General features: G+C 45.1%; 1 protein-coding gene across 1 annotated transcript in view; it reads right to left on the bottom strand.

Annotated features, from left to right (window-relative positions):
• Positions 1 to 2,443: 2,443 nt before the first annotated feature.
• LOC114030755 (zinc finger protein 420-like) overlaps positions 2,444 to 15,231 on the bottom strand; it is a 13,391-nt gene continuing 603 nt past the window's right edge. The window contains exons 2-5 of the mRNA XM_027845625.1: positions 11,315 to 11,405; positions 7,837 to 7,963; positions 7,160 to 7,258; positions 2,444 to 5,747 (exon numbers count right to left, since the gene is read on the bottom strand). Of these exons, the coding sequence (XP_027701426.1) occupies positions 3,421 to 5,747; positions 7,160 to 7,258; positions 7,837 to 7,963; positions 11,315 to 11,350 (2,589 nt within the window). The 5' untranslated portion in view covers positions 11,351 to 11,405 and the 3' untranslated portion in view covers positions 2,444 to 3,420. The remainder of the gene's footprint in view (positions 5,748 to 7,159; positions 7,259 to 7,836; positions 7,964 to 11,314; positions 11,406 to 15,231) is intronic.

Below are 15,231 nucleotides of genomic sequence, written 5' to 3'. Positions count from 1 at the left end.
TAAAGAAGTAGGTAAATGATATCTCCAACCTTCCCCTAATCTACCAGTTTGGTAAGTCCATCCAGGATCATCAGTCCGGCATGACTTGCCCTGGATAAAGCTGCGATGGTTTGTAATCTTTGCTTCCCTAGGTATTCACTACCCATCTCTTTAAATCTGCTCAAAAACTTCCCCAAGAATCAACCTTACTGGCCTACAAGTGTACACTCATGCATTTCTTATATTGTTTTTGGAAGCCAGACATTTGTCTTTCTTTAGTTTTATAGTATCACCTGCTCCTAAGTCTTTCAACTCTCACTCTCAGTAATTAATCTCACCTGCTAGGTCTTTATGGAGCCTGATAGAGGATCTGGGCCAACTGAATTACTCAGACTGAGAGGTGCTCTCTTCTCATTTCCCCTTTTTATCACCCACCTTCTATAAGCCCTTTGTGTTCTGACCTTTCCAATCCAAGGGCCAAGCAAAATGAGAATCCTCGTTAGTCGGTCTTTAGTATTCCATCCTTCTCAAGATTCTACCTCTTCCTTGACTATCCTCTTTCCTCTAATACATCTTACGAAAAAAACAATAAACCAAAGACACAAACCCTTTTTCATAATTTCTGGCTTCCTTCAAGTCTCATCTAAAGCTCCACGTTCTACAAGAAGTGTTTCTTCATCTCCCTTAAGGGCCATGCCTTCCTTCTGACATTATCTCCAATTTACCTGATCCACAGCTTATTTGTACCTAGTTGTTTGCACATGGTTTCCCCTATCAGACTGTGTGCTCCTGGAGGGCAGGAATGTTGTTTTGCAGTTCTTTCCATCTCCAGTATTTTGCAGTGCCTAATACCCGTTCAGTTGTGTCCAACAAGCCCATGGACTTGTTTATGGGGCTTTCTTGGCAAAGATACTGGAGTGGTCTGCCATTTCCTCTTCCACTGTCCTTATTTTACAGAGGAGTAACTGAGGCAAATAGGAGTTAAGTGACTTGCCCTGGGTCCACAATTAGTGTCTGAGGCCAGATGTGAAGTCAGATCTTCCTGACTCCAGGCCGCCTGCTCTATCCACTACTCTGCCTAGCATACTGTAGGCACTTAATAAATGCTTACTGACTTGGCTGTTCTCCTCACCAGGCTTACCTTATCCTCAATTTCTGCACTATGGAAATTATTCCTACTAGGCTATGCCATGGTTTTGTGGCCTTTATCCATTACCTGCCTTTGCTTATATCTTCTGTACATCTTTTACAAAACTAAGGTACTAAGTTCTGAAAACATTAGTGTCGTCTAATAACTCCTGCTTTCCTTTATTAGAATTGTTGCCCTTTCGTGCCCTGAGGAATTTCATTCTTGAATATCCCAATCCCCTCCTAAAGTTACTTCCCTGGTAGAATTTTAGGCCATTAAGATGCTACCTATCCTTCCTTTCAGCACTTTGAAATGTTTTCCTAAAACCCAGGATGAAAGTCAGAGAATGCCTCACTTTTTTTTTCTCAGTCTCTCGTGTGATGTCTCTACTTGTGTGACTTTGGGCCAATCCCCATGTCTTTTTCCCACCTCACTTTCCTCACTTTATATGTAAACATCAGGGGGTTGGAGGACATGACCTCCAAGGTCCTTTCCAGCCCACAATCCTGCATGAGGAGCAGGGTTTAGGAGGGGGTGGTTACTTCCCCCCAAGGTTCCTATCATTTCTAACACAGTAACCAATTGCTCCTTCTTGATGATTAAAAACTGGTACTTTTTGAAGAACAAAATTATTGTCGAAGTGGGTCAAGAAATTATAATTTTTATATATTACATATTTATTATGTAAATTATAGGCTTGCTTGCTTTTGGTAGGGAGCATTCTAGCAGATGTCTGGATAACTGAAGTTCCCCATCACTCGAATAATCTCGCCTATGTGGGAGGATTATAATGAGTTTCCTGCACTTGTCTATTTGCTCCTTTTTCCAGGTGCTCTACTGTAGGCTTCACCAGGGAAAATCACCTGTTTCTCCATCCACTGATCTTCATTCAAATACTCTAGACTGCAAATAGCTGGCCCTTTTCTGTGTAAATCAGGGGTTCTTAATCTAGAGTCAATGAATAAATTTGAAAAATATTTTGAGACCTGTATGTGAGTGTTTTCTTTGGAACCCTATGTATTTTATATATTAAAAAAAATTATTCTGAAGAAGATACCACAAGGTTCATTAGACTGCTAAAAGGAACTCTGACAAAAAATGTTCAGAACCTCTGGCCTGTGTGGTCTACAGAATTTCCTGATGAAAAAAATGACCTCTTCCTCCATCCACTGATCTTCATCTGTGTAAGTGAAAAAAATCTAAGCATTTACTATGTGTCCAGCAATGTGCCAGAAATGAGATAAATCTAACAGAAACACAGACAAAAGGAAAAACATAGAACTGAACCACTGAAGTGTTTAGATCTGTTTCCTGAATGGGAACAGAATACACACATCCCTCAAAACCGCAGGGTATCTTTATAAAACCAGACCATAAATCAGGGTACAAAGAAATGAAAAATGTAAAAAATAAATACTAACTGCGACCTTACGGATGAGAACAGATTAAAAGTAACACACAGAGAGTACAAACAAAAGAAGCTGACCTAAACAGACACTTAACAATGACATCTTGAGTAACAAGTGGGTCAAAGAATAAATCACAGTAACAGTAATATGAAAGAGGATAACAATAAGACAAAACACCAGAATTTCTGAGTAAAGTAGTCCTCAGAGCAAAAAGTATATCCCTGACAACATACAGGAAAAAAATGGAAAAAGAGAGGATTAGTGAACTAATATGTGATTAATAAAATTAGGAAACAAATAAACACCAAACAGGCAATTCTGAAAATAGAGCATAAATTCAGAAAGGAAAAAGACTACAGAATTGATAAAACTAAAAACTGGTTCTTAAAAAAAAAACCAAACTAACAAAATTGATAAACTTTTTACATCACCAGGTGAGAGGGAGGAAAATTAAGTTAACAATAAAAAATGAACACTATGAAATCACAATAAAGAACATTAATTTAAAAGGTTCCTCTTCAATACTAATTCTCTGGTGCAGGCTTCTGTTTTAGCCAAAGGCCTTCCCACATTAATTGCAATCATGGGGTTTCCCTTCAATATTTTGTGACAGAAAACACAGGATATCTGAAGGTGAAAATCTTCCACGTTTGTCATAAACATAGTCTCCAGTACGCTGCTCTGATGTTGATTACATCCTGGGTTGTAACAGGATGCCTGCCCACACTCATAAGGCTTTTTTTATCCAGTACAAATTCACTAAAGTCTAATAAGCTTTGTTTTCTGATTTTGCATTTTGCATACTGATTGTACTGATAAGATTTCTCACTCCAATATAAATTATCTAGATGCTGAATAAAATATTTCCCCTAAACATAAAGTTTATCACCACTCATTACATTCCTAAGGTTTCTCTTCAGTGTGAGTTTTCTGGTGTCTAGTAAGATCCGCTCTCTGCCTATAGGCTTTCCCGCATTCATTACATTTATAAGGTTTGGCTCCAGTATGAATTCTCAGATGTCGGGTAAGCTGTGTTCTCACCCGAAAGGCCTTCCCACATTCATTACATGAATATGGTTTGGCTCCAGTATGAATTCTCTGATGTCGAGTAAGCTGTGTTCTCACACGAAAGGCCTTCCCACATTCATTACATGCATAAGGCTTCTCTCCAGTATGAATCCTCTGATGATAAATTAATTCTGCACTCTCCCAGAAGGCCTTCCCACATTCATGACAGTCATAAGGTTTCTCTCCAGCATGAATTCTATGGTGTCGAATAAGTTCTACCCTTTGGGGGAAGGCCTTTCCACATTCATGACATTCATAAGGTCTGTCGCCAGTATGAATTCTCAGATGTTGACTAAGTGTTGCCCTTCGGGAAAAGGCTTTCCCACATTCATGGCATTCATATGGTTTCTCTCCAGTATGAATTCTTTGATGGTAAGTAAGAGCTGAACTAGTGGTGAAAGCCTTCCCACACTCATTACATTCATATGGTTTCTCTCCAGTATGATTTCTTTGATGCAGTGTGAGCTCTGCACTTTGTCGGAAGGCTTTTCCACAATCGAGACATTCATAAGGTTTCTCTCCTGTGTGTATTTTCTGATGTCGAGTAAGTTCTGAGCTCTGGCAGAAGGCCTTCCCACATTCATGACATTTATAGGGCTTCTCTCCATTATGTATTCGCTGATGTTGAGTAAGCTTTCCACTCACACGAAATGCCTTGCCACATTCATGACATTCATAAGGTTTCTCCCCAGTATGAATTCGCTGATGTCGGGAGAGCTGTTCACTCAAACGGAAGGCCTTCCCACATTCATGACATTTATAAGGTTTCTCTCCAGTATGAATTCTCTGATGATAAATTAGTTCTGCATTCTGCCAGAAAGCTTTCCCACATTCATGACATTCATAAGGCTTCTCTCCAGTGTGAACTCTCTGGTGTTGATTAAGCTGTGCAATCAGACGGAAGGCCTTTCCACATTCAGGACATTCAAAAGGTTTTTCTCCAGTATGGATCCTCTGATGTTGGGTAAGCTGTGAACTCTGCCAGAAGGCCTTCCCACATTCTTGACATTCATAATGTTTCTCACCGGTGTGAACTCTCTGATGATAACTTAGTCCTGTCCTCTGGCGGAAAGCTTTCCCACATTCATGACATTCATATGGTTTCTCTCCAGTGTGAACTTTCCGATGATAACTCAGTCCTGTCCTCTGGCGGAAGGCCTTCCCACATTCAGGACAAACATAAGGTTTCTCTCCAGTATGAACTCTCTGGTGATAAATTAGACCTTTCTTCTCACGGAAAGACTTTCCACATTCATTACATTTGTATGGTTTCTCTCCAGTATGAATTGTCTGATGGCAAGTAAGATGTGCACTCAAGCGGAAAACCTTGCCACATTCACTACATTCATATGGTTTCTCCCCAGTATGAATTGTCTGATGACGAATAAGGTGGGCACTCTGGCGGAACACTTTCCCACATTCATTGCATTCATAAGGTTTCTCCCCTGTATGAATTGTCTGATGTCGAGTAAGCTGTGTGTTGAGGCGGAAAACCTTTCCACATTCATTACACGAATAAGGTTTCTCCCCAGTATGAATTCTCTGATGTTCAATAAGGTGTATACCCAGAAAGAAAGCTTTCCCACATTCATTACAAATATAAGGTTTATCTCCAATACGAGCTACCTGATGGGAATTACTGGATGGGTTGTTACTGAAGGCTTTCCCACAGTCATTATATTCATATGTTTGTTCTGCAGGATATAGTCTATGATATTCAATAAAGTCTAATTTAGAACTGAAGGATTTCCCATACTCATTATACTTAGAAAATATTTTCTTAGAGCAGATTCTATTACATGAATGTAAGTCTGAATATAGACTGATATTCCCTCTGCCTGTATGACAATCTTGGAGACTCTCTCCTATACATACTCTTTGCTGTGGGAAAATGGCTGGCCCAAGACTGAAGCTTCTGCCATAGGTGTTACATTCTTGGCCTTGTGCTTTCCTGGGAGTGTTCCTTTGGATGATTTTTCTTGGCTGAGAATGTGTCTCCTCATTGCTCCGCTGTCTCTTTAACCCTGCATCATATCCGCAGGCTGCTCTGAAGTTGTAGACCAAGGAACCACGCCATCTTGTGAATTTTTTCTGAGATGATGTTTCCATAGAGATGTCCAGCTTTGGAATTGATTCCTTGGCTTCAGGCCTAGTCTTCCAGTCTGAAAAAAAGAAAAGTGTAAACATCCCCATGTATTCACTACCTTACACTTAGATCTTTCTTGTTTCTCCTCTAGGAAAATAAAACCAACGGTTTCACCTCAACAGGAAAAACAAATAACACCACCTTATGTTTGTTATAGACATTTATAATTTGTATAATCATCATTCACACTGATTCTCAAAACCACTTGTGAGATAGGTCAGTTATTACATTTTATAAATGAAAAAACTGAGGTTCAGAGTGATGTACAGATGTACCTAAGGTCCCACAATGAATGACTGGCAGAAACAGAAGTGGAGTTTAAATCTCCTCTTCCATCCTAATGGATCTATCACGAGGAACTGAACTGACTTCAGATAAATACTGAAATAAGATCGAAGGATCATCAATGACAGATAACATTGAGAAGATTCCTGAGTTGATTGGGAGGCATGGGCTAGCCTGGCCTGCCCTTCAGTTTCCAGGAAAAACTAAGATAATATGATTCTAAATACTCCTTATTCCTGATAAACATATTTTTTTCTTTTTTTTGTTTTTTTTTTTTTTACGCAATTGGGGTTAAGTGACTTGCCCAAGGTCACACAGCTAGTGTGTGTCAAGTGTTTGGTCTGAGGTCGGATTTGAACTCAGGTTCTCCTGACTTCAGGGCCGGTGCTCTATTCACTGCGCCACCTAGCTGCCCCTTGATAAACATATTTCTGAGCCAGAGGAAGGCAACAAAAGGAAGAACAGACCTAATGAATCCTGTTCCTTTTCCCTCAGATTCTCCTCTGAGGTTTTCTCTTTCATTTCCTTTTGGAGAAACCCAGGATCCTGTTATACACAACAGAAAACCCAGTATATGACTGAAAAAAAAAAAGAGAGAGAGAGGACACAACTGCAGACAGTATGTTTGAAGGAACACAAATTAATTATTCATTTCATTCCAAACGTCTTAGGGAAACAGCATGAAGGAATGAAAAGAGCACTGCCTTTGGGGTTTGAATATCTGGGTTGAAATCCCAACTGTCCGGTCTGTTACCTATGTGACCCTGGGCAAATCACACAATTATCTCCCTAAGGCATGAGGAATAAGGGAGTTAGACCACATGACGCCTGAAGTTCCTTTCAGCTCCAGCTATATGTTCCTATTATCCCAGAATCAAAGAATTCAAGTTGGAAGGGACCTCATGTGGAAGAAAAAGTCTTCTCTGAATTGGTCTAAAACATGCCAAATACACATTTGTTATTTGCCAAGACAAAGGAACCCTCAGCCAAGGACACTGACAACACTCAGAAGTCACCGACCTGAAAGAGAAACGTGGCTATAACCCCAAAAGTGGCCTCCACCGAAGAGGAACCAAACACTCCCCGAGGCAGCCCGTTTCGGTTCGGGAAAACTCGACCGGCGGGCTGCCACGACTCACTTACTCGGACGGTCACTCCTTGGGACGACGTCTCCCCCTGTCATCCCAGGTGCTTCGCCTCGCTCCAGCTGGCAGATCACATCCGGCTTTGAAGCTGCCAATCCTGTCCGATGCAAAGGAAGGGCTGTTGACAGAGCCAACTCAGAATGCATTCCCATCCTCTCTACTGTCAGGGAAGGCCCGCCATGGAGATAAATCAGGCTCTGCTAAAGAATGTTCTGTACTGTGCTCCTGGGAGATGGGAAGAAAGGGGTCACACAGTGGGTCTGGCCTCAGTTCACTGGAACTACTTCCTAAGAGGGTGCAAAGATTTCATGGCTGTGGGAACTGAGATTCCAGGCACAACTCTGGACCTCAGGGAACCAGTGGCAGGGAAGACAGAGTCTCAAGGGCGACACGAGTGGGCAGCTAGATTCCAGTTTCCAAGCAAAGATCCCCCACAGACCGGAAGCTCTCTGAGAGCAAAGTATCTTGTACTCAATGGGAGATTAATCAATGCTTCCTGAATGGCTGAAAAACTCTCCATTTGGGAACAAGTGACATAAAAGTATCAGAAACCTTTGGTTTTGCCTGCTAAACCAAATTCACTCACCATTCAAGCCACCACACAGCACTTCCCAAAGGAAGAATCAGACCCTCACTGGGAGAGTCGGAATCCCAAGGGGGGCCTGGGGTCCTTACCCAGGCAGACCAGGTGCCCGTAGTTCTCCAGCATCACCTCGCGGTACAGCTCCTTCTGGGCGGGGGCCAGCCGTCCCCACTCCTCCGGGGTGAAGCTCACGGCCACGTCCCTGAAGGTCACCGAGCCCTGAAATACCAGACATGGAGGTGCTCACCCAGGGACCAAACCTCATCTGGTGCAGGAGACGCACAGGTTCTGCAGTCAGATGACTTGGCTTCCAAACCTGCCTTTGACAGGTACAACCTGAGTGACACAGGACAGGTCACTTTAATCTTGCTGGGCCCCAGATCCCCCATCTCTGTAAGTTAGAGGGCTGTATTAGAGAACCATGGAGGAGGTCCTTTCCACCTCGAGATCCATGTCTGATGATACCGTACTACAGGGGCCACTTCTGGCAGTGTTCAGGCTGGAGGGAACCAGGATGTCACAAGGCAGACTCAGGGAAACCCGAGCTCTCTGCTCCCTACACACACACACACACAGCCCAGGGTTCATGTGAGCCAGATGTTCTGGGACAGACCAGGGACAGCAGGATCTAATTCTGAGCCCCGCTGGGCAAGGAGTAAGTAAGGACCCCCCTAGGCCACAAGACCCCTCTATGCCCTAGCCTCAGGGGTTGCCTGAGTTAGAGTGACCGGCCCAGGGTCCACAGCCAGTGGCGAACAGATGCTACAACTCGTGGTATGCGAGAAGCACATATGTGCACTAAAAAGGAGAGGCTGGAACAACAGGCGAATCCGAAGGAAAAGGTTTTGTACCCATACTATCAGAAAAAGAAAAAGAAAACGTCACAGCATCAAGTCAAAGAAAACTTCCTAACAGAGTTGTCCAAAACCAGACTGGGTGACTGCAGGAAGCAGTCGGTTCTCTCTGACCCCCACGTCCAGCACTCTACCCACCCTGCCGCCTGGCTGCTAGGCTCTCAATATTGTCAGATGAGGAATAGTCCCTGCCTTCAGGAAGCATACATTCTAACAAAGGAAAGAATATGTACATAGAAAAACTTTTTTTGCATCTACTGATTTAATCACATGATTTTTGTCTTTTTTGTTATTAATATAGTGAATGACATTTATAGTTTTCCTAATACTGAACCAGCACTACATTTCTGGCATAAATCCAACCTGGTCATAGCGTACAATCTTTGTGATATGTTGCTATAGTCTCTCTGCTAATATTTTATTTAAAATTTCTACATCAAAATTCATTAGTCAAGATGACTAGCATTTATTAAGTACTTACCATGTGACTAAGCCCTGGAATTAGAGATATTGGTCTACAGTTTCCTTTCTCCATTTTGACTCTTCTGGGTTTACATATTAAGACCAGTCAATCAATAAACCCTTATTAAGCACTTACTGAGCGTCAGTAAGACAAAAGACAGTCCCTGCCCTCAAGGAGCTCATAACCTAACGGACAAGACAAGCAAACAACTCTGCACAAACAAACTATACAGAGGACACAAAGGACATAACTAAAAGAGGGAATACGCTACAATTAGGAGGGGTTGAAAACTGTATTTGATCCTGAAGGCAACTGGGAGTCACTGGAGTTTACTGAGTAAGGGGGTGTGTGTGTGATGTGATCAGATCCGTATTTTAGGAAAATCACTTTGGTGGCTGAATGGAGGCTGGACTGGAGTGGGGAGAGACTTGAGGTGGGCAGACACCCCCTCCCCACTGCTGTAGCTATGGCCATAGTCCAGGAATGAGGTGATAAGAGTTTGCACCAGGAGGGTGGTGGTATCAGAGCAGAGAAGGGGGCATACTGGAGATGGTGCAGAGGTGAAATGGACAGGCTTTGGCAACAGACTGGATATGGGGCGGGGGGCTAGGGGAGAGAGAATGAGGAGTTCTGGATGACTCTTAGGTTGGGAGCCTGAGGGACTGTGAAGGGAAAGATAGGAGGGGAAGGTTTTGGGGAAATGATACTGAGTTTGGCTTTGGTCATGTTGAGTTTAAGGTGTCAATTAGACATCCAATTCAAGATGTCTGGAAGGCAGTTGCAGATATGAAATTGGTGATCAGCAGAGAGACTGAGCAGGATAGGTAGAGTTGAGAATTATCAATAGCACAGAAATGGTAATTAAACCCGTGGGAGCTGATTCTGGGCAAGTCACTTAACCCCAATTGCCTTCGAGAAAGAACGAACGAAAGAAAGAAAGAAAGAAAGAAAGAAAGAAAGAAAGAAAGAAAGAAAGAAAGAAAGAAAGAAAGAGAAATAAAAGAGCAGTCTCCAGGGGAGCTAGGCTTAGCAGTACATGACTTTCACTTTATGGATTGTCGGAGCTTTTGAAGAAATAAAATTCATCTCAGCTCCTGGAACAAATAAGTCACGATGCTGTTTCTTCCCTGGACAGCAACAATCCAGCCGCAAGAAATCGTCATCGGCACAGTGCGAGCTACCGAGGGCAGACAACAGGCCCTGAGGGGGAAAGGGGGTTCTCCTGACACTCCTGGCTCGTCACTTGTCTATTCATCTCATGGTGGCGTCAGAACTCCCTAAGACTAACCAGGGCAATCTAACCTCAGTCCAGTTCCACGTTGGGGTCCCTTGGTTCCACCATCATATGTGGACTCTTATTTTTACTTTGTACGATGCTGCCAGACTCAAACTCTGACTCACGGTCAGAGAAAGTTTGGTTCTGCCCCATGAATAAATTGTTAAGAATTCTGGGGAAGCCCTGGAAAAAGCATCCAAGTCCAAGACATTCTGGGCCAAAACTAGGACACTTGGTGAACCCGGAAGCTTTCCTCAAAGCAGAAGTTTGGTTTAACTAACAGGGCAAGGCTGAAGGACTCTGGTTATTCACTGGATGGGGACCAACACAATACCACTGCCAGAAGCCATCGAGGCCCCGAAGCATCAGCACATGGACTGTGGGAAACAAAGCCCTGTAGTGAGCGTGCCCAAGGTCCACAGGGGAAAAGACTGACTTTCCCTACCCCATCATCTCAAATGCTTTTGAACTAAATTGTGTCCTTTGGCCAACGAGTAACTGAAAAACACAGGCTGGGATTCTTGAGCCGTGATTTTGAGGAGACAAAGGCCCACAGAAAACCCTGAACTTGAGATTTGAGATCTGAGGAACCCAACAAGCTGCCAACTGACCCCAGAAGCTACATTATGATGAGATCTATTTGCATCCCCCTTTCAACTTGAAGTTTAGTGGATTTGACTGCCTCGTAAATGAAAGAGTTAACAGGGGTATGTGTGTGGGGGGGTGGACCTGCTGCCTCTCACCCCTCTGTTCCTCAGTCTCCTTTCCTGTAAAATAAGGGCTGGCTGACCCACACAGCCCTTCCAGCTCTAAGTCGATGGCTCTATGAAGCAATCATTCCCAGTCTTCTGTAAAATGACTTCCCAGGTCCTCTCTAGCTCTGCACCAAAGATTCTCCAAGAGCCACGATTTCACAAATTACTGCCGTCGAGACAGGAAGTGTCTGCACTTTGAGGAAGTAGGAAGCTGCCACTTACCTGGTGGGCCGTGGCTGTCAAGAACACCAGGGCCATTCCTGACCCCAGGAAGCTCACTCCTCTTGGGAAGGGCGGTCTAGGGAAGGCAGGTCTGAGGAGGAAAAATCAGCAGTGAATGGGGTTTGTCCTGCCATAAGGCTTCCAGATACGCTGGCTACCTCTGCCCACATACTATAAGGTACTGTGCTAAGGCACTGAGAACACCGTCAATCAAACAATAAACATTTATTATGTGCCAGGCACTGTGCTAATACAAAAAGAGGCAGAAGACAGTGCCTGCCCTCAAAGAGCTTACAATCTAACGGGGGACAACAAACATGCACAAACTATACACAGGACAAATAGGAAATAATTAATAGAAGGAGGATATCAGAATTAAGAGAGGGTAGGAAAGGCTTCCTGCAGAAGGTGAGATTTTAGAGGAGGCCAGGGAAGGCAGTAAGTGGAGATGTGGAGGGAGAACATGCCAGGCAGGGGGACAGCCAGAGAGAATGCCTGGAGTGGGGAGATGCAGGGGCTTGTTGGCGGAACAGCCAGGAGGCAGGTGCCACTGGATCAAAGAATATGGGGTGGGGAGTAAAGGGTGGGAGGGGGCCAGGTTATGAAGGGCTCTGAATGCCAAACAGGTGATAAGGAGCCCCTGGGATCACTTTGGTGGCTGAATGGAGGATGGACTGGAGTCGGGGGAGACTCCCCTGCCCCCGAGCAGCTAGTGCAATATTCTAGGCATGAGGTGATGAGGGCCTGTACCAGGGTGGGGGCAGGGTCAGAGGACAGAAGCAGACATATTGGAGAGATGTTGTAGAGGTGAAAGTGACAGGCCTTGGCACCATATTGGTATGGGGAATGAGATAGTGAGGAAACCAGGATGACATGTAAATTGTGAGACTGGGAGGATGGTGTTATCCTCAACAAAAATAGAGAAGGTAGGAGGAGGGGAAGATTTAGGGGGAAAGACAATGAGTTCTGTTTTAGACATGTCGAGTTTAAGATATCTACTGGACATCTAGTTCGAGAGGTCTAAAAGGCCATTAGAGATGTGAGATTAGATATAGGTAGAGAGATTGGAACAGGAAAAGTTGATTTGAGAATCACTAACACAGGGATGGTAATTAAATTCATGGGAGCTGATGAGATGACTAAGTGAAGTAAGAAAAGAGAGCCCAGGACAGACTCCTGAGGGACACCTACAGCTGGGGGGCATGATCTGGATGTCGATCCAGCAAAGGAGACAAGAGGAGTGGTCAGGGAGGTAGGAGGACAACCAGGAGAAACCCAGGGAAGAGAGTATCAGGGTTAGAAAGCAGGGACGGTCTTTTGCCTCTTTTTGTATCCCCAGTGCTTAGAACGGTGCCTGACACATAGCAGGGACTTAATAAATGTTGACTGATTAACAATGTCAAAGAATGCAGAGGTCAAGAAGACTGAGGATTGAGAAAAGGCCACTGGCCCCCAAGGGATCACTGGTAACTTTGGAGAGAGCAGTCTGGGTGGACTGATGAGGTTGGAAGCCTAAGTATAAGGGGTTTAAGACAGTGAGAGGAGAGACAGTGGAAGCATATCAGACTTTTTGGGGTTTATCTACAAAGGGCAGAAGAGACATAGGACAGAGTTACCAGGGATGGAAGGGTCAGGGGGCATTTTTTCTGTAAGGGAACAGAAAATATTTCAGAATTCAAAGACAAAATAGAAACTGTCCCATCCCTCAAGGGCCTTAGACTAAGCTGTGAGATTTTCCACATTGGAGAAAAGTGATATAGCACAAGGGAGTCAGAAGAGATCTGGGTTCCAATCACAATTCATGTCTAGGGGCATGATCTTAATCACAAGGGACCCAAGCTTCCTTAACTGGAAAATAAGAATAAGAGCTCAACAACGTGATCCAACAGGCAGGATGATACGGCTAGGGCTGCAAAGAAAGGCAAAAGCAGTCCTTGGGGGACAGACACAGTCAGGGAGCAGGACTAGCCTCATAAGGGAGAGTAAGAGCAGACAAGTAGAAAGAGGACCAAGAAGGAGCAGGGTCATGAAAATTCAGAGACTAGAAGACGGCCATCCACAACGTTAAGAGGCCAAGGAGGACGAGGGCTGAGAAGACGGTGGACGTGGCAAAGAAGAGACTGAGGGTCATCTTGCCAAGGGCAGTTCCAGTTAGGGTTAATGACGAAGCTGCAATCCAAACTGCAGAGGCCTCCAGACCAACGGACAGAAGCGAAGAAGGCTGTCTCAGAGTTTAGCCAGGAAGGGGAGGAGGGCTCTGGGACAACATCTAGCAGATACAGTGGTATCCAGTGAGAGTTTTTCACAGATGAGACAGACATAGGCAAGTGCCAGCTGACAGGGAGATACTGAAGATTAGTGAAAGAAAGAGGACGATGGAGGAAGGTAATATGTCGGAGAAGACAGGAAGGGATGGGATCAAGAGTGAATGTTGAAGAGTTTGGCTTTGGTCAGAAACTGGACTGAAAGAGGAGATGGTGAGCAATAATACTCTGTGAGATGAGAGGAGAAAGTTCTAGGAGAACAGCCTCCATTTGTCCAGGGAGTGTGCGGTGAGGTACAGCCACACTTGGCAAACCACAGAGCACTACACAAGGTCAACTCTCACTTCCAGGTCGACACCGGCAGAGAAGTACTGAGAGAGCTCGGGGGGGGGGGGGGGGGGGGGAGAGGAACCCTGACCAAAGGGTGCTGCCCCAAGCTGAGGCTTGAAAGAATATCAGAACTGGGAGAGGAATGCACGGCAGTGTGGGGGACGGCCTTCATGAACGAAGAATGGAGATCAGGAATGACCAGGGCTGGCCGCGTCATGGGCCTGTGTGATAAAGCTGGCTTTAGAGAGAGTTACTGCCCCCTGAGCAGTCTGCATTTTATCCTCCAGCCCAGCGGCCGTCCGACTTTTTTAAATCACAAACCCCAGCAGTAACTTCTGAACCTGGACACGATATGTGTTTTATTTGCTTCTTTACAAATCCTACTACACTGTAGCTACTGTACTAGTGACAGACATTATAAAACTTATGCAGAAATAGAAATTTAGAGGAAATAATATGCGATCCCCAAGTAAATAGGGCTCAATTAATCGATAAACGTTTATTAGGTGCCTACTACATGCTCACAATCTAATGGGAGATAAACATGCTCACAGTTATACACAAAGCAAACGATACCCAGGATAAACAGAAGAAAATTAACAGAAGGAAGGCACTGGAATTAAGGGGGGGTTAGGGAAGGCTTCCTGCTGAAGGTGAGATTTTAGCTGGGATTTCAGGGTAAGCCAGGGAGGCCCGAATAGAGAAGGAAGAGTGTTCTAGGCATGGGGGATGGCTGGTGAAAATACCCAGAGCTGAGAGACGGAGGGTCTCGTGTGCCGTTGGATCGAATGGTACCAGTAGGGGCCAAAGGTGTAACGAGACTGGAAACGGAAGAGGGGACTGGGTTCTCAAGGGCTTTGAATGCCAGAGAGAGCATTCTACATCTGATCCTGGAAGCAATATGGGGCGCCTGGAGTTTATGGAGTAGGAGGGTGACAAGGGCAGACCTGGAGGGAGGGACCGAGTCAAACCCGAGCGTGAGGAACGTCCCTTGGGTAGCTGGTGGACACTGGGGACGTGGAGAAACAGGAGAGGGAGAGACCAAATCAGAGCCCACCGCAATACTCCATGGGGCAAAGCCCTGAATGTGGGCCAAGGCTGGGAGTGACAAGAGGGCAGGAGGCCAAAGATGCCCCGGAGGCGTCTGGGCAGAGATGCTGCCACTGGCTGAACGCCAGGGAGCAGGAGGGCTTGAGGACGGTGTCTGTGAGCCCCGATGTGCAGATCGCAACCCGTCCCCGCCGCCGTCCACCCGCTGCAGCCACCGGGGGCCTGAGGAGGCCAAGGGGGTCCCCAGGACGGGGGGAGGGGGGATCTTTCCCA

The sequence above is a fragment of the Vombatus ursinus genome, unplaced genomic scaffold, assembly GCF_900497805.2.
Source record: "Vombatus ursinus unplaced genomic scaffold, bare-nosed wombat genome assembly UNPS02015012.1, whole genome shotgun sequence".
Classification (NCBI taxonomy): Eukaryota; Metazoa; Chordata; class Mammalia; order Diprotodontia; family Vombatidae; genus Vombatus; species Vombatus ursinus.
Note: the sequence above shows the minus strand (reverse complement) of the source record. Positions and strands in the feature narration are given on the sequence as shown.